Source organism: Notolabrus celidotus, chromosome 18 (assembly GCF_009762535.1).
Source record: "Notolabrus celidotus isolate fNotCel1 chromosome 18, fNotCel1.pri, whole genome shotgun sequence".
NCBI classification, from domain to species: domain Eukaryota; kingdom Metazoa; phylum Chordata; class Actinopteri; order Labriformes; family Labridae; genus Notolabrus; species Notolabrus celidotus.
This window is the reverse complement of record NC_048289.1, coordinates 24,445,507-24,464,809: the sequence shown is the minus strand read 5'-3', so window position 1 is coordinate 24,464,809 and position 19,303 is coordinate 24,445,507. Positions and strand designations below refer to the sequence as shown.

At 40.3% G+C, this 19,303-nt stretch overlaps 2 protein-coding genes across 4 annotated transcripts; one reads left to right on the top strand and one right to left on the bottom strand.

Annotated features, from left to right (window-relative positions):
• Positions 1-970: 970 nt before the first annotated feature.
• On the top strand, positions 971-6,358 carry nat9 (N-acetyltransferase 9 (GCN5-related, putative)). Its single transcript, XM_034708819.1, has 6 exons — positions 971-1,148; positions 1,652-1,761; positions 2,529-2,669; positions 2,817-2,876; positions 3,578-3,672; positions 3,755-6,358. Exons 1-6 carry the CDS (start codon positions 1,054-1,056, stop codon positions 3,902-3,904), a joined length of 651 nt encoding a protein of 216 aa, XP_034564710.1. The 5' UTR covers positions 971-1,053; the 3' UTR covers positions 3,905-6,358.
• A 2,603-nt stretch (positions 6,359-8,961) lies between these two features.
• Positions 8,962-16,362, bottom strand: lrrc59 (leucine rich repeat containing 59). Of its 3 annotated transcripts, none has more exons than XM_034708058.1 (8): positions 16,160-16,362; positions 15,902-16,013; positions 15,666-15,725; positions 13,794-13,952; positions 13,152-13,256; positions 12,975-13,047; positions 12,623-12,814; positions 8,962-11,019 (listed from the first exon to the last, which is right to left on the bottom strand). In XM_034708058.1, exons 2-8 carry the CDS (start codon positions 16,001-16,003, stop codon positions 10,739-10,741), a joined length of 972 nt encoding a protein of 323 aa, XP_034563949.1. In that variant the 5' UTR covers positions 16,004-16,013; positions 16,160-16,362; the 3' UTR covers positions 8,962-10,738. The 3 variants fall into 3 exon arrangements, with proteins under 3 accessions (XP_034563949.1, XP_034563950.1, XP_034563948.1); XM_034708059.1 differs by having other exon boundaries at positions 8,962-11,016; positions 15,902-16,026; positions 16,160-16,361; XM_034708057.1 differs by having other exon boundaries at positions 15,902-16,026; positions 16,160-16,360.
• Between the last annotated feature and the right edge of the window lie 2,941 nt (positions 16,363-19,303).

The following is a 19,303-nucleotide window of genomic DNA, read 5'->3' as shown; positions in this document are numbered from 1 at the left end:
TAATGATATATTTAAAAATGTAGATAGGGTTATTGTGAATGCATGATTATAGTCCTATTTACAAGGTTGATCTTTTTTTTTTTTATGTAAAAGCCAGACAAGTTATGGATAAAACAATCTCTACCTTAAATATCAGGTACCATAAAATATGTTAGTACATTATAGTCAATCCACTTTAAAGTTATTTAATTTTATTGTGCATTTGTTTATATGATAACTTATGGAAGAGGATTAGGTCCACTGAAAAAAAAGGTACAATTTAAAAAATATGTTTTTTATCCAAATAATTAATTGTTTCAAATTGTATTTGATTATTTATTGTTTTAATTTATTTTAATTTTTTTCATTTACTATTATAATGTTCCTAATTTCTTCTGAACACTTTTTCTAATTTTCCCGATGTGATGTCGTCCTCTTATATGAAAACCTCTTTGATTGTCCTTTTAATGCTTTTACTTACTTATCCATTTTTATTTATTTATTTGTATTTACTTATTTATCCTTGAAAAACCTCTCAACATTGATTTACTGGTCTATTTTCTACCACTTCATTCTGTTTAATTGACGTGTATTCTTTTTAACCTCTTACGTTGCATTTTGTTTTGCATTGTTAAAGTTCCTCCTCCCTGTCATTCGAAGTGTTTGCTATGTTATTTGAACCAGGCTTTGTTTGTCAAAGCACTTTGTAAACATTTGTTTTTAAAGGTGCTATATAAATGAAGTTATTACTATTATTCTGAGAGTAAAGTCAGAATTTTGAATTAAATCTCAGAATTCTGACTTTAATGTTAAAAAGAAAATATTGCACCATATTTTTTATTTCAGTGGCCCTAATCCTCTTCTGTAATAACTTGTTTCCATTAATATTTTAATATTTTTGAATAGCCCTTCACTCATTCCTGAGCACTTCCTGACTTTATCCAGCAGGCGGCGCGCGCAGCCTTTCAGCCAGTTGACGCAGCCGCAGTTTAAATAGGAAGTGAGTGAGGATTCAGTATCATGCACAGAAACGTTAGGCTGTGCTAAATATTTTATCGTTTACATTGGTTCTTTATGCTTTTTTTTTCTACCATGAAGATAAACGAGAACACTTTACTGGAGGGAAGCAAAGTCGTGTTGGTTCCTTACACGGAGGAGCACGTACCAAGGTAAACACGAACAGCTGCCTGTGCTAACAGCAGCAGCAGTCTGACACGTGAACACATCACATCCCCAACCTCTTTGTGTCCTCTGTTACATTCATCGATCATTTATCATCTTCATGGTGGATTATGACTGAATTTAGTTTGATTTGAGTCCTATTATTTGTGTCTGAGTGTTTTTCTGAAGGTTGAAGTAGGTGCTATATATGCAGCAAATAAAACGGGTGCTTTAATTATGTACTATCATTGTAAACCTCTTAATGCTACTGTACATTTGTTTGTCTTGACAAGCTGCAAGATGAAAGTGATGCACACATGAATGCATCACTGGTTATACTCTTTGTTTATTTATTGAATGTCTATAGAGACTGCTGATGGATTATTACAGTAGAAATAGATCAGCTCTGGATACAAATAAACAAAAACATCATCATGTATTCATATATTTATTGCAAATCAATATCAAACACATCTAGTTATTTTTCTGATTATTTGTCCCCCTGCATCAGGTACCATGAGTGGATGAAGTCCCCTGAGCTTCAGCAGCTGACCGCCTCAGAGCCGCTGACCCTGGAGCAGGAGTATGACATGGCGAGGAGCTGGAGGGAAGATGATGACAGTAAGGAGTTCTCTGACAACAATGTGAACACAAAAAAAGAAAACATTCAGCCCGGGCGGTTCTGGGGAGGGGCCAACAGGGGCCAGTGCCCCTGTAAAAGGAACCTGGACCCCCTGTGCCCCTCCCTCCACACCAAACAAATATTATACAATAAAAAAGCTTCGGTATCGCACCGATGTTACAGGCGGAACACATGTGTGTGGCACTTGGTTCCAGTCCCTTAGAGCGCTAAGGGACAGCCAAACAGCTGCTGTCAGTCTGCATTTTGATATAGTACACATTAGTCTATATGTCTAGTATAGGGATGCACTGATGTTTTGTCAGTTTGTTCTCAGCCGGTCCTCGACCTTCTCAGTCTCTTTTATCAGGGTTGAATGTGTCCGTCTGACAACACCACTGGCCCAAGACTGGCCCCCCCAGTAAAATTGGTCTAGAACCGCCACTGCATTCAGCCCCCTGAATTGCCGTCTTTATGGCTGCAGATCAGTAAGCATGTAGGACCAGAAACCTCCCATCCGACTCCCGGGTTGAAAAAATATAGTTCTTAGCATTTGAAAGTGTCAGAAATTCATGTTTGTACAATTTATTTGTATTCAGAACATCATGCTTCAGATGTATTTGCCCATAGCTCTTGTAAATAACAGTTAATGACTGGATATCATTTAAAAAAATACCAGCATCAGCCTACCTCATTGTATAAGCGTGTAAAATATTTCAACTTTACCAAAAAGTGGCTTTGATTGTTTCATTGTCATTCTATCTTTCAGAGTGCACCTTCATCATCTTGGACAAGCAGCTGTGGGCGCACAGCAGTGTGGAAACAGAGCAGTGCATGGTGGGAGATGTCAACATCTTCCTGACTGACCCTACGGACCCATCCTTGGCTGAGTTGGAGGTCATGATCGCAGGTGAGGACCATCATTTTGTCACAAGCAAAACGTCACATAAGGATTTACCTTTCCCTAAGGTTTCAAGTGTAATCCTACCAGTTCAAATACATGTCCGACCATATGAAACATTTTGACACTGACACTCTAACTTTCTTGTTCCCACAGAGCCCAGTTACAGAGGAAAGGGAATTGGGAAAGAGGTGACGAGCATGATGATGTGCTATGGTGAGCAGATTGTACAACCAGACGGGTTTGATGGGATGCTAACACTGCATATTTTACAGTTGTTTTTTTTAAGCTTGCAACAGGGAGACAAATGGTTAAGTCCTAATAAATCATTGTGATTATTCTTAATAAGCATACTAAGACCAACAATAAAACAAAGGTGTATGAGCATAAAAAGAGCCACTGAGGCGGAGAGCTGTGGCAGGAAGCAGCAGTCCACTTCTCTCAGAAAAGTCTCAGTTTTTAGGAGAGAGAAAAATTAGATTTTTTGTTTATTTGTTTGTTTTAAAGTTATATTTTGTGGCTTCTACACCTTTATTCAGAGATGAGTTCACAGTGAATAGAGCAGGAGACTGGGAGAGAATGGGGGAATGACATGCCGCTTGCATCAAACCCGGGTCGCCCTCTACATGGGTGCGCAATTTAACCACTAAGATAAATCAGCGTTAAAAAAACAATCAGAATTGTTTCATTGCATTTTAAAAATCTACACATAAGAACTTTGATATAATTTGATGTGAACTGTAATGTGGACTTTGTGTCTTTTAGACGTTGAATGAGGGTTTCTACTCACAAGCTATTATCTAGCTCTCATGCAGTTTTCCCTTCAGACTAAAACCACCTCTGAAAATTAAACTCATGTTAAGAACTGTGATTAGTTGTCTCTGAGTGGAGCTGACCGCCCTGTTCTCCTCCACCAGGAGTCACCAAACTCGGGGTGAAAAAGTTTGAAGTGAAAATCGGACTGGACAACGAGATCAGCGTCGGCATGTTCAAGAAACTCCACTTCCACGAGGTAACGAGATCACATGACCGCAGTGTGTGAGACGGCTGAACTTAAACATGAATCTAACAACCCGTCCTGTCGTTTGTCACAGGTGTCTGTGTGTAAAGTGTTCAAAGAGGTGACCCTGGAGCTGACAGTGGATGAGTCTGTCAGAAAGAGGCTGCTGGATGACGTGGCCGACATGAAGGAGGGAGACTACAGACACACCTGCAGCAACAGACAGGAACTGCTTTCACAGTGAGGAGTTGTTCAGAGCTGCACTCACTTCCATTCATGAAGGAGATCATTCTGCACACAGAGGAAGTACATCTGAAGCCCAAAGGTGGTGTGTGGTTGAAGTCTGTGTGTTAATACACACCTATAACAAGACTGGGCTAAGTACTTGATTCTGATAGCTGCATCTCGAGCAACATGTCATCACAACTGTCTGTTATTTCTTGATGACAGACCGTTGCTGTTGCTGGAGATGCAGCTCTATACACAGACTCTGGAGGTCCAACTGTAATCATATCAATGCACAGAAAGAAGTCTGGTCAGTTTGATGTTTGTTTGTTTACGGCGGGAAAACCATGAAAAGAGGCAAAAACAGGAGAGAGTTCAAAGACACTTAAACTGTAGTCGATGACAGAGCGACCCACAAAACTGAGCATGCATGAAGTAGACACTTAACCGAATGAGGATGAGACATGGAGGTGTTCATGGGCCGTTAAATGGATTAGAAAATGACAGACTGACCGGGACAAGGCTGAAACCACTACTATCGAAGCAGCTCAAACTTAGAGTGGAATTAAGTACTTTTAGTTTAGCTTATTAGATCACACGTATACAAATAATACAGATTAACATACATCTAGACAATTAGAGATGTGATGGAGACATGCAGAAACCCTCACGGCCAAATTCCACCAGATCTGTCTCCGATCCATGGCACCGGATCTGATAGGTTTTTCTTCAAGTCAATGTGTTAACTCCCACTGGATCTGCTCCGTTGCGTTCTGGCTGCGTCTCTGATCCGGCAGGTCGGAACCAGGGGTGCATCTCGCTCGGCTGGAAGTGAAGCTTCCAGCAAAGCGTCTGCCCCCTGGTGGCTGGCTGCAGTGTAGGTCAAAAACTCTGTCTCCCCCATTCATTTGAATGGGGCTGCAGTCACACTTAAAAAAATAAATACACGTCGTACGAATGTTTCTCACATCTGTATGCTGTGGTGATATGTAGTTAGTATTTGACTTTTTTGTGTTCAAGGCCTCTTTTTTCTGAAAAGTTTCTTTTTCGTTAGCTCTTAGAGGTTAAAAAAATGTGTTTTACTTCCGGGTTCACTTTGATTGACAGCTGCCGTAGAGGGAAACTTCATAGGATCTTGTGACGCTACGCTGTAGGGCGGAGCTCGTTACCGTTCTGTGGCTTCGCAGAAGGCTGCACAATGGCTGCGCCCAGGAGCGGGTTTTTTTTGGCTTCAGAACCGTACAACGGGAAGAGGCGGTACAGAACGCAACGGATCAGATATGCAAGACTTCTATTTTTGCCATATGCTGGAGCATCAATATGCACGGAGCAGATGGAGCGGGACAGGAAGTCAGGCACCAAAACAAAATTAAAACATCCGGTTAATTTTCAGAATAAAACACTCTGTGTTATCACCAGATCTTATTTCACTTAACTACAACAACAAAACGTCATGATGAGTGGAACCAGGCCTGGAGTCAACAGGTCAGAGGTTTTCAGAGGACCATAAAGACAACATGGATGAGGAGAGGAGGAGCAGGAAAACCTTAGTCACACGACTCCGGCTGTCCGGCAGTCCTGCTCCGTGCGGTCTCAAAACGCAGCCGGACAGAGCACGGAGCTGGACTGCAGCGGATCAGAGATGGACCGGACCCAGATCTGGTGGAAGTCCTGTCATTAGCCTCTAAAAAGAAAAAAGAAAAGGAGAAAACAAAACAAATGTCAACATCAGGGTCATAGTCACCCTGCTGGGGTTCCAATCAGCTATAACAACCTGCTCACTGTACATTATCCCTCACTTATATACTGTTGTTTGTAATCTGTAATCCCAGAATACTCGAAAAGAAACTGAGGACACTTTCTGAAGTGCTGAACTCAAGTACTGTTTAGAGTAACTGAATCTGCATGCATGTTTTTTTGGACGTACTGTATACTCTATTTATTTATTTTGTCAGTGGTTAGCGCTGTTGCCTCACAGCAAGAAGGTCCCTGGTTCAAATCCCCCGTCGGGCAGGTTCCCCTTTGTGTGTGGAGTTTGCATGTTCTCCCTGTGAAGGCGTGGGTTCTCTGTTCTTCCCACAGTTAAAAAAAACATGATCACCAGGTTTATTGGTCACTCTAAATTGCCCCTAGTTGTGTGCATGAAGGGTTGTCTGTCTCTACATGTAAGCCCTGTGACAAACTGGCAACCATGTCGTACCCTGCCTTGGGCCCACTGACAGCTGGGACGGGCTACAGGCCCCTACGACCCTGAACAAGATAAACGGCTGCTGTATTTCAGATTGGAATAATGTCCAGCAGCTCTAATAGTCTAAAGAGACATGACAAGGATGTCTGGTCGTTCTGGATATCCTGAGGTCTCTGTTGGAGGTGGTTCAGTGTTTTTGTTTTGTCAGTTATTTGTCAACTTCAGGATACTGACTTTGTAAACTTTTTTTTCAATCTCAAAACAATAAATAAATATAAAACATGACTGAAGGCTTAAGACATTCTTGCTTCCTAAATCTGCTTGAGCATCACTTTGACACTTTTGACTTGTGATTTTAATAGAAACCACACTTATGAGTAAAGGTGATCAACAGCTAGATCTGTCGTTGTAGCGCATAAATAACAGGGTGTTTGTCGAGTTAGAGATTTTGCCTCTAAAAATCAAAGTGCAGAAATCCGTTTCCATTTGTTGTCACACATCTTTTAAAGACCGCCTCCTAATCTGAGTGAAACACATCTCGTGTGCATTACGTCAGTCATATTCGTCTCGTGTTGCACTTAATTGCCACATTAGTCTGCTATATTTCTCATAATATCCTTGTTTACGAGCAGAAACAAACGCCAGCTGCGGGAGCTTTATTGAACACCTATCATATTGCATCAATGTGAAGAGGAAGCTTATGATTCTGCTCGCATCCTCATAAACCAAAGTGTGCTGTTTCCTTTTTCCATAAACTGATTTCAAAGTCTTCAGGATCAAGAAGCAGAGATTTATTTGGGACATCCAGCATGTTGTTTTTTTCCGCTACAATAATTTTGCCTCAGCTGTATTAAACTAAACGAAAGAATCAGATATAAGACAGTTATTTTTGCTCGTAGTACATCTGAAAAAGTGGGATTATCTTATTTCAGGGTCTAGACCAGGGGTGTCAAATCATTTCAGTTCAGGGGCCACATACAGCCCAAGTTGATCTGAACATAATAACCTATAAATAATGACAACTCTACATTTTTCCCTGTTTTAGTCCAAAAAAGTACAAGTACATTCTGAAAATGTTCACATTTAATGAACTATCTTTCTACAAAAACAGCTGTTGTATTTTTCGCCTTGATGAGTCTCAGTGGGTGGAATATTTTACTCTTTAAGCCCTGAAACCGGCTGCAGACACACCAAACACACAGGTTACCCATTCACCTGACACAGAGTGTAATGTTTACTGCAAAAGAACAGATAGATTATGATAATGAAGAAGGTAAAGTTGACTATTTTGAACCCCTCAGCTCCAGCATGAACAGTCTGCTTACTGGACAGTCTTGTATGCAGTGTTATTGTTAGTAGTGACAGAGCGTACCTGTGACACATGCACATGTATAGTAATCACACTTACAATATTTGGCTGCTTTCGAAAATTGTGGATCCACCATTGTAATGTGACAAATTTACATATATGTAAACTTTAGTGCTAATTGGATCATCTTATAGTGCTCTAAAAGGTCTTTATGAATCTCAACCAGATTATGTAAACTGCAAGTAATCTATTTCCTCACTTTGAGAGAAAAAGTCTCCGTTAGGGTAGGGCTGGGCGATAATTCAATAATGATAATTATCTTGATGTAATTTTTCTCAATATAAGTATAACAAATGTTGGATAAAATTTGATATTTTTCAACGTGTAATGACACCCCAGCCACTGGAAAGGGAGGCTGGAATCATAGACTGTAAAAAATATGGACGTAGTATCCGTGACGTCACCCATCTGTTCCTGAGAGCTGTTTTGAAGCAAATCGACGGCGGCAGCCATATTGGTAATGCGGAACTCAACTAGGCAGAGTGTGACGTAGTGTGAGTCTCTTAGCCAATGGCTGTGTGTTCCCGACCGGGAGTCACGTCAGTCATGTCCTTATTTGGGCAAAACTCATAATCTTAATATCTTCTTAACCGTCACGTTAGTAAAAAATTCACCCCCCGTACAGTGTATGCCATTAGAGAGATTAGCGTTGTAGGGCCAAGCCGTTTTTTGAACCAGGCTGTAAACATGTTTATTAATGCTGCAAAGATCGTCTTTTTCCCATTCATATCTATGTGGTTTCCGGTGTTTCTGCAGCCAGCCTCAAGCGGATTTTCGATGTATTGCAGTTTATATCACTTCCGCATTGGCTTCATCGTTTGAGACCGGAGTTTGCCGCTTGGCTGGAATGTGTCTTAAACGCTTGTTGCCACCCTACATAAGAACAGACATTGAACAGCCAGTCATGTCGCAGGGTGAGAGGTAGGCGGGGCTTAAAGACGTATGGAGTGTAATGTAAACATAGCTGAATCGAGCGACAGTGACGTGGAAGAAAACGTAAAACCTAGCAGTTCAAAGCAGAGTCTGTGGTCAGACACTATGTGGACTCTGTGTTAACTATTATTTCAATACACTTCATTAAACACAGGATGTGGGTAAATAAATCTGATTATGCAAATTATCTCAACCTGAGAAAAATAAGAATCTAGAAATTAAAACTTCAGAAAATCTAAATCTCATCTTACAAAAAAGACCTGCTTCCTGTTAGCACTGCTTATCACAAAACTAAATCCAGACACAAGCTAACAACCTGTCTGGTTTCCTCAACTTTTACCCAGGAGCAAAAATCTGTCTTAAATTCAAATTTAATAATTATTTGATTTTAACCGTGATCGCCCAGCTCTACTTTTTTCTACTTTAAGGCAAAAAATTAATGTATCAGACATGTTCTGTTTGTTACTCGCAAAATCATAAAAGTCCTTCCTAATAGTTATAAATGAATCCATTCAGGATCTGAAGTCCATCCTTGTGAACACATTTTTCAAGCGTACAGAACAGAGCAGACTCAAAGTGCAAACAGTGAATATCTTGCGGTGCATAGCCATTTATTGATGCTGACAGTGTTTGAGCGTGAACAGAGCTGTACAAGAACCACAGCAGCAAAGGCAGCTTTTTACACAGACACACCCCGATGAAGGGAAAGAAGTCGTATTTCTGAAGCGTCCTGTTAAACCCAAAGAACTGTCAAATAAGACGGTTGAACTCATCTCATAAATTAATGACTGTAAGAAGAAAGACGTTTCAGACTTTGGCTGGCTAGTTTGATACAAACACCTGTGATTACAGATAGAGGGAGAATTAACAGCTGGAGCTGCAGTGCTCTTTTTAAAGGACCATTTCACTTTTTTAATGTAAAATATCGTTGGAAAATAACACCGAAATAAAAGATGTACTTTTTTATTAAAGCAAATGATGCTGTTGTATTCTATTCAGGCACTGCTTTCTTTTGTGTCTGTTTAGTTACAAACTGACTTTTGAAACTTGGCACAGGAGTGTAATCGCACCACTCATCAAAGTCTGGATACAGTTGTGTTAAAGTTCAGTTTAATTTGCAGTAATGCCATTGAGGTGCAAATATGAGTTGGAATCTGTGCACTGCATAATCTCATTAAATAGTTTTACTGTTCCATAAAAAATAAACTGCTGCACACTTTCACACAAGTTCAGCGTGATGAATTCTGCATCTTCAGTTTCAAGAGTCTTTTGATAAGTTTGCAGAAAAAGATGGATTAGAATGAATAAAGGGATCTTTGAAACACACATCCACCAGTCTGAAATACAACGATGAGTTTTATAAAGGGTGTTAAATTGCGTTTTGGATAGGAAGGGCTAACACATGCAAAAGGACCATCAGTTTGGTCCTTTAAACAGTCCGTGCACTGCTAATGTTGTAGGTTACAGCCTGAGTGATCCAGGTTTTGAGGCTAATAAATAAAAATCATTTTTTGAGTTTAAATTAAATCTAAAGGAATTTATTTGCCTATTTTTTTAACAAAGGCAAGAGTGGAAAGTCAGTTAATGGATCAGTCTATGGTCAGTAAAATAGCACCATTATTTCTGAATCGAGCATCATAACGGGACTGATGTTTTCTGATTTGTGTTAAAGGTTCTTTGGCGTATCTTCGCAGACATGTAACACGTTTGTAGTTTAGTGATAACACTCAAAGTTTGTGTTTCAGTTTGTAGTTTAGATTGTTCAGGTGGAGATGAGCTGTGAGATTGAGCTGGTTTCACTGATATAAGACTAAAGGAGGAGATCACAGACGAGTGAGCTCTACATTCACAGCCTTCGCTGCACATGCTCAGACTGCCACATCATCACTGGCTGAAGCACGACTCAGACCGGCAGTTCACATGTGACTGGGCGCTCTAGTGCAGCACGGACAGGGTTCACCTGACGTTTTCACTTGACATCACTCAAATACTCCCCGAGCTCCCCATGTGGAGCACAGAGACACACACGCACCAACTCAGGGTGGAGGTCAAAGTGCCAAACATGGTGGGCAGGGAGACATTCAAGAGGAGTTTATTTTAAAAAAAACAGGCTGTAGTACAAAGAGGGTACAAGAGTGACAACAATTCCATAGGAATTTAAGATGACTTGAACACATCTGTCCACCCCCCTTCATTTTTCTGCACAGACTCTCCAGCACCACGAACACGGTGAGGGGATGCAGGAATGCCCGTCTCGATGAGATTTATGAATTCAACATATTAAAAAAAGAAAAATCCCAGTATTTACAGGTTAGGGAGGAAAAACCTGCAGCTCCTGAAGCTGATGGCGACAGATGATAGTTTTAATTTTTAGAAGCCTGTGTGGACTCGAGGAACTCCTTCGCTGCAGAGGACAGGTTTGACACCAGCTGCCTGACCACACCCTCCTGCTCTTTGGCCCAGGATAGACCATCGTCCACAGCGACGTTGACCGGCACGCACATGTCTTCCTTTCGCAGGTCAGTCAACCGGCATGCAGCCGCAACTCCAGCCAATCCCAGACACAGCAGAAGGAGGAGCTTGAACACGAGGCCAATGAGAGAGCGTCGAGGTTTAGGTGCCGATTCAACAACCTTTTTATCTGCTGAAATGGAGAGAGGGAAGACGAGTTTTACATCCAAGACAAGACAAACTCTTAAAACACCAAAACAAGGGACGCCATTGGCCTAGCGGTATAAGTGCGCGCCCTATATGAAGAGGATATAGTCCTTGTTGCAGCAGTCATGGGTTCGACTCCCAGCCTCGCTTATTTGTTGCATGTCTTCCTCCATTCTCTACTCCCCACATTTCCTGAGTCTCTTCATCTGTCCTGTAAAACTAAAGATGAAAATGCCAAAATATATAACTGAAAAATGTGTTTCTTGTTTGGTTCACCTCGACTGCACAAACCCAGGTTCAGGACTGAGGACAGTTCAACAACTGTAGGAGACAATGCAAGAAAAGAAGACCAATATAATCCTCAAATAATCCTTACATTTTCTTATCTTATTTTCACGGTTGCTTATGAATTTGATACTTTTTATAGCAGCTGATGTTCAAATGTTAAATGACCATGAGACAGATTTAACTCATCGATCACCAATTGACGCATTTTCATGATCCATGTGAGTTTATAAATTAAACTGTATTAAACGTTAAAATACTATCATCATCAAAGAATGTCATATCATGTCCTTCTGTAGCTTTTAGTCATTTTTAATCGTATGGTGCCATTTGTACTTTTCTTTTCTTCTCTTTTTTTGTTTGTTTGTTTGTTTGTGTTTTGGTTTTATCTTTGTTTAATCTTGATCTTTTTAGGGAGCCTTTTAAAATCTGGCAAGGGACTACGGATGTAAACTAGCCTTTTGGCTAACTCTGGCATATTTACAGAAATGTTAATTAATATGCATGGTCCTGATTAGTCATTCATTGATTTTGCACCAGTTAATATCTACATATCAACTTCCTTTGTGTTCCTGTTATGAGGTTAAAGTCTTAATTACTTGCACAGGCGCTGCATATTTGAATCCATACTTACGTATTGTCTCACGTGTGTTATCTTTGTTAAAAATAAATATTAAAAATATTGCTCTCGGCACAGAAAAACATCACTAGGTGGATGCCTTCTGTTTTTCCTGAGGACTCAACTCCAGTTAGGGGCGTCCATCACTTTGGTGTTCACTCATTTTGAAAAAAGATAGAGACCAAACACAAAATCATTCAGTTTAAAGCTCTTCCGTCAATATTTGTGACAGAAAAACTCAGATTGTAAAAGTGGTTTTCTTCTTAAAGAGGTATTACGGTTAAAACCCTGCTGACTCGTTATCTTGGTTTATTTTGATGGACTGGCACATTCTTGTGTGATCCATTTTAAAGCTCATTTTCGGGCCGTTTTGCCTTTAAATTATAGGAAAGTGAAGCGAGTCAGGAGATGATTGGGAGAGAGAGTGAGGAAGCTGGGACTTGAGCCAGAAGCCTCTGTTTGGACGTCTGCAGCCTCTGTGTGTGTTTGTGTGGAGCATGCTTTGACCGCTGAGTGAATCCTGCACCCCTCATTCTAAACATTGAATAACACGTCAATTCTACCTTCAGCATCTCAAAGCCCATCATGGGCTGAATCGGTTGTTGGTAGAAGTGAAATTTAAACATTAAAAAAAAGTGAAATGTCCCTTTAAAGCATGCATAAAGGGCCAGACCTTTAGTCCCACCTGCTGCCTGTCCGTTCTTTTTCTTTTTCTCTTCGTTCTTCTTCTTCTGTTGTTCCCGCGCAGCCGTGGCCGCCACCTGAGCGTTGTACTCTTTCCTCCTCTTCTCCTTCTCCTCCGCCTTCTCCCGTTTACGAGCCTCCTTCTCCCTGGCCTCCCGCTCCCTCTGCTTGACCTCCTTCTTCCTCTCTTGCTCTGAATGACCATGAAGGAAAGTGTGTTTAGAAGAAAGGCAGACAGATCAAAGTCACATGTGTCTGAAGCAGGACCTTCATGTAACTATGTCTTAGAAAACAATAAATACGAAGTACTCCAGAGGTTCGTCCAAGCTTTCATGAGATGATAAGAGTCCTACCCTTTTCCTTTAAAAGGCGTTTCTCTCGTGCACGATCAACCTCATCCTGGATCCCTCTCATGTGCTGCAGAACCTGTAAGGGAGATAACCTTCAGTGACAGATTCTGCAGGCCTCACATCTGATCTCTTTGCAGTCGTTTGCTCCTGTTCTTCTCTCTCTCACTCTCACTCTCTCACCTTGATGGCACACTGTTTGCACTGCTTCTCATCCAGGCAGTCTCCTGCTGCCTTGGCCAGGTCGGGCTCCAATGGGTTATCCTTCAGATCGCACCACTTCAGACTCTGAGACACACACACACACACACACACACAAACACACACACACACAGTAAGAGAGTAAAATAAATAAACAGTCATAAAAACAAAGACAGCTTATCTTGATGTTAGGTCTGTAAACAGCTTGCCATGCTCTTTCCAGAGATAAAAAATGTCTTTAACTTGAAAATGCTCCACATTGTCACCTCCTCTCGCTCCCTCAGGTCTTCCTCCTCCCTCCACCTCTCTGTGCCCCCTGCCCGTCTCAGCACCATGGGGAGCAGAGCTTTCAGTTGCTCTGCTCCCCAACTCTGGAACTCACTCCCATCAGACATCCGAAACTCTGACTCACTACCCCTTTTCAAATCAAAACTCAAAACCCATCTGTTTCAAACTGCATTCGCTGTCTAACTTATCTACCTCATTTTAACTTGGGGAAACTCTGCTTGTTTTTATTGATTTTATCATGTTGTTTTATTTATTTAGTGTTTAGAAAGGTGCTTCTAAATAAAATGTATTATTATTATTATTATTATTATTACAGTGCATGTGTCTGGCACCCACCCTGAGCTGAGAGAAGCTGACAGGAAGGTTGGTCAGCTTGTTGTTGTACAGATCCAGATGTTGGAGGTAGCTCAGGTTCCCCAGGTCGTCTGGCAAACAGGTCAGCTGATTTTTACTGAGATCAATCTTCACCAGGTGTGTCAGGTTGCAGAACTCTGGCTGCATTAAAGAAACAAAGAAAGGGAAACAATGTAGGGGCTGGTTCTGGTTTGTTAGGAGAAGTGAAATGTTTGGAAAATCTGCAGGTAGAACTGAAGGAGAGCAGTTTTAGTAATAGGGGTGAGTTTTGCCAAAAACCTCGCGATACGATACGCATCACGATACTTGGGTCACAATATATCACAATATTGTGATATATTGCGATATTCTACACAGTAAACTAAGAAAAATAGAGGCATGGTGTACATGTAAATCACACAATATCACTCAAAATTGAAAGGACAAATTATGTCTAAACTATTTGATTGAAAACAACTTTTCCACTTTATTGTTTTTGAAATACTGGAGTCGTATTTTAGTTCCAACTCGGCTAAAATGTGATTTTTTATTATTACAAAAAAAATTATATTAAGAGTTAAAATATAGATATCATATTGGAGGTCAAAGTATTGCAATATATTGCTGTATCGATATTTTTTCACACCTCTAGTTAGTAATGAACAGACTGGTGAAGAAGGCCAACTCTGTCCTGGGCTGCCCACTGGACTCTGTGGAGGTGGTGGCTGACAGGAGGATGATAGCAAAGCTATCTTCTCTGATGGACAACACGTCACACCCCCTCCAGGAGACCATAACAACACTAGTAGCTCGTTCAGTGACAGACTTCTTCACCCGCGGTGTCTCACGGAGAGATACTGCAGGTCTTTTCTTCCTGCAGTGGTCAGACTCTATAACCAAAAATATATATATATGTATGTGTAAGATATGCTTATTTTTTTTACCTCTTTAAAGCTGCTGTGAGGAACTTTTAGCTTGTATCGATTCTGGAACCCCCTTGTGGACAAAGTGATACCTCTTATCTCTTGTCCTGTACATGCAAAATAATTGTCTTCAGACAATAACCTCATCCTGTTGTCTTTTAACATTTTAACATCTTATCTCACTGGACGCCTTTAGGTCCATCTTAAATGAAAGACAGACCCCAGAACAGTGCCTGTGTTTTTAAATGCTGTTTTGTAATCACAAATTGCACTTTACTTGAAAATAAGTTGCACTTTTAAATTATTGTTTGCTTCTACATACTGTCTGTATATATGCTCCATGTTGTTGAGTTGTGCTATTTATTTTGACGTGTGCTGCTGACCTCTTGGCCAGGTCGCCCTTGTAAATGAGGTCTTGATCTCAATGGGACTTATCTGGTTAAATAAAGGTTATACTTATCTTACAATGTGGTTATTTGCAATGAAAACAGCCAAAAAAGGGTGTTTCTAAAGCGAGATGTCAATCATCTGTTCTGACACCTACCCCCTCAGAGGAGTTTTAGACATTAAAATGACAACAGAGAAGGTATCAGTGTTGTTGTAGATGGTCTTGTTTGCTTTTGAGGGTCATAAAGAGGCATCAGTATCAGTTTCAGTCTGTTTCTCAGCCAGTTAAAAACTCCTCATAGTGCCTTTAATTTAATTTTAATCTTAATTGCTAATAACTTTTTAATAATTGTTACCTTATAGGCTCTTGTTTTCTTTATATATTTATTTTGCACTGTCTACTCTGTTACTGTGACACTTGAATTTCCCCGTTGTGTAAAGGAATCTCTCATCTTATCTTATCTTATCTTAATAACACAATATCAGTATCAACCTCTCATGCAAAGGTGGCACTGCATGTCATGGACTCTATCATCCAAGAACATCACTAAGTTTCTGTACTTACAGGAAGGGAGGTGATGTTGTTGCAGGACAAGTCCAGAACAGTTGCTTTGGTGAAAAACGCCTGTTGGGGTGAAACACAGCACAGGTCACTGCAGCAGCATTTAAATACCACTAAAAGACACTAAATCTGCACACAGGTCATCCCAGCTTAACGTTTATAGTTAGTAAATTGATATAATGTCGTATAAAGTTATATCACATTTTCATATCCAACCTTACATAACAAACATGACTCACCAGCTCTCTGACTGGCACCTCAGCGAGGTTACACAGGCTCAGGTCCACTTCATTACCGCTGATTTTATCCTTCAGGTTCAACACTTTGCTGTTTTTACTCATCCTGGACTCTCTGTGGAAACACCCTGTAGAGTTCATGTGAAGATAAACACTTCAATGATGTGTTTTAACCCCGAACAGTGACACAGTCTGTACTTTAGTCCAGCAGAGACCTGGAAACCAGCGTTTAACAGTGACGTTTTAACAACATTTGCTCACCGGATATGAAAGTTGTGACACAAGCTTGATGAAGACGTGACAGAGGAATGAAAGAAGAGAAGTAGTCCGACCTGAAAAGATGAAGAAAGTTGTTGGAAAAGCTCTGACACGTTAGTCAGTCTGTTATTTTGGAAGCTCTGATTGCCTCAATGAAAATCCACGTCACTGATTGAGCGACAGCGCGGTGACGTCGCAGCAAACAGCGCCCCCTGCAGCACCGGAGGAAGCAGTACACCCTAAAAATAAATTACTACAACATATGATGAGAGGAAGTGAGCATTTTATGGAAGCTCGTTTCCGCCAGTTTAAAAAAAAAATTGAAAAAAAAGAAAAAAAAGAAAAATTCTTGCTTAGGAAAAGTATAAAAAAAAAAAGATGAAAATGGGGGAAAAAAGGAAAAAAAAAAAAAGGAAAAAACAAAGTTAAGTCATAATAATGAGATACTAAGTCATAATTATGAGATAGGTTTAAATGGGCTTCAATGTGTGTTGCGCTGCAGCTACAGTTTGAAGGGGCCAAACTATGTATGGTATATAGATGGCTATGACAAATTGAAGCCCTATGGAATATGCATCAGTGGTTGTCTTGTGCACAGACATAAGCTGAGTATTGCAACACCAACATGTTAGGTGTGGATAGGGGGGGTCATAGCAAGTGAGCAATTGTTCATGTGTGTGATCCCTTTTTCCATTTTGTAAAACCCATTATATCACCATTACTGCAAAAAGCTAAAAGAAAAATGGTCCGACTCAGACGTGCCTTTCACTTCAAACTTTACCACTAGGATGATGGTGATCAAGAAAAGGGGGATAATTGAATAGTTTCTTAGACCTCACTGAAGATTATACGTGAAAGCACTTTGAAAACTGAGCAACCACATAAGTGGAAGTGAGAAGTAAACTACTTATACTCTGATAGGAAATTGATTCACCCACAGACCCCTTGAGGGTGATAGGAGTTCTCAGAAAAGGACTTGCATTTAGTGTATCTGCTTTTATTTGACAAACTAGTTATGAAGAATTAAAAAGGCAGGGGGCGTGGGATCAATGAACTTGCCCTGCCCTCATTCAGTATTAGGCGATGATATTAGTTCTACAACAAACATTTACCGACAACACAGAGGACTGGATGGTTCATTGACTGTCGGACCTTCAGCAGTCATGATTGCAGCTTTCCTTTTTTTGCTCCTCATCACAGGTAAGCTACAATAAGTCAGTCTGGTACATGAAGCTTTACAGATCTACAGTTTAGCTACAAATATTATTTACTGATCATTCCTGCTGCTTGTTAATTAAATCTAACAACTCTTTTAACAATGTTGCAGAAAAATTTTAGTTTAAGGATCAGAAGGTTGACTGGTCCTTCGAGTCCTCAGTCCTTTATTCAACCCCCCCCCCCCCCCCTCTCTAAGTGCATCTTATTTTATTACATAACTAATAAAGCTTTTAAAGTATTTACTTTCATGTACAGCAGGAGATGAGTGTCTGAAATTAAAAGCCTGTGTTTTCCTTCTTTCTAGGAGTATTTTCGTCTAATTACACAGAGCCCCCGGAGTTTGATGAACCAACAGCCAATCAAAGCAGCAGGGACGGTATGTAAACAACCACTCAGTTTAATACCTTACAGTGCACAGTAACACTTTGTTATCTGTGAGAACTTTTGCAAACCTGACTGTCAATTAACACATTTTTTCAAAAGTTGTGGTCCCATCATAAGATTGAGATTATCTTTTGATAACCACGTGACATGATTTGAAAAGTATATTAATGATAACTTGATTGTAAAGCTGCTGTTGGTAGGAATTGTGTAAAAAAAAACGTTACTTTTTTTCAGCTGGGTTGGGAGAAAAGGTTATAATACCCAAATATGCTCATCGTTAAGTGAAGTAAATTGAGACTATTGCGAAATCTCTGTGTTTTCCAATGCCTTTGTATCAAGCAGTGTTATAATTTCCCTCGTTCCCATTATGATGAACCAATCATAGCTAATCTACATGCTGCGATTGGTTATGAGTCCAGCACTATCTTGTTCCCGCACTCCGATCTTAGTGTGGGTGTGACATACGGGAGCAGTGAGGGGAGGGGGGGCTAAGAGGAAATCTGGTTGGGAGGGGTAGTGTCGACAGTTGAAGTCTCTCCTCTCAACAGATGTTTACTCCGTGACTACCAACAGCTGCTTTAAGGCTCCAAAATATGAAACTATTTTGTCATCTTGGAGAGTAAACTAAATTTCTTAGGGTTGTGGACAAAAAACAAGAGCTTTGTGAAATAATGACCAACAATAAATATGTTATGGACTCAACAAGATGCATGTATTGAGAAAATGATCAAAGATTTATTGAGAGGACAAGCAATTATCTTCAGTTCTTTATTCAACTGCCCTCTCTCTTAGTGCATCTTTTCATATTACATAACTAATAAAGCTGTCTGCACTCTCATGTACAGCAGGAGATGAGTGTCTGAAATTAAAATACTGTGTTTTCCATCTTTCTAGGAGGATTTCTGTCCAATTACACAGAGCCACTGGAGTTTGATGAACCAACAGCCAATCAAAGCAGCAGGGACGGTATGTAAACAACCACTCAGTTTTAACACCTTACAGTGCACAGTAACACTTTGTTATCTGTGAGAACTTTTGGAAACCCAACTGTTGAATGCTGCTGTGAAATGAGGCTGAGCTGAGAACAACACAGGGCAGCTACTGTAACTGAAATGCAGTATTTTCCTGTCAATTAACACATTTTTTCAAAAGGTGTGGTCCCATCATAAGATGGAGATTACTTTTTGATAACCACGTGATGTCATTTGAAAAGTATAACAATAAAGAATTATCTGATTTTAAAGTAGCTGTTGGTTGGAATTGTGTTAAAAAAAAATGTTACTTTTTTTCATCTGGGTTGGGAGAAAATGTTATAATACCCAAATATGCTCATCGTTAAGTGAAGTAAATTGAGACTATTGCGAAATCTCTGTGTTTTCCAATGCCTTTGTATCAAGCAGTGTTATTATTATCCTCGTTCCCATTATGGTGGACCAATCATAGCTAATCTACATCCTGCGATTGGTTATGAGTCCAGCACTATCTTGATCCCACACTCCGATCTTAGTGTGGGTGTGACATACGGGAGCAGTGAGGGGAGGGGGG

Coding starts and splice junctions, on each gene's coding strand:
- nat9 (XM_034708819.1), top strand. CDS start 1,054: ATGCTTTTTTTTTCTACCATGAAGATAAACGAGAACACTTTACTGGAG. Junction 2,670..2,816: donor GTTGGAGGTCATGATCGCAG/GTGAGGACCATC, acceptor TTGTTCCCACAG/AGCCCAGTTACAGAGGAAAG. Junction 2,877..3,577: donor GAGCATGATGATGTGCTATG/GTGAGCAGATTG, acceptor CTCCTCCACCAG/GAGTCACCAAACTCGGGGTG.
- lrrc59 (XM_034708058.1), bottom strand. CDS start 16,003: ATGAGTAAAAACAGCAAAGTGTTGAACCTGAAGGATAAAATCAGCGGT. Junction 13,257..13,793: donor TCAGCTTCTCTCAGCTCAGG/GTGGGTGCCAGA, acceptor TGTGTGTCTCAG/AGTCTGAAGTGGTGCGATCT. Junction 12,815..12,974: donor ACGCCTTTTAAAGGAAAAGG/GTAGGACTCTTA, acceptor ATGGTCATTCAG/AGCAAGAGAGGAAGAAGGAG.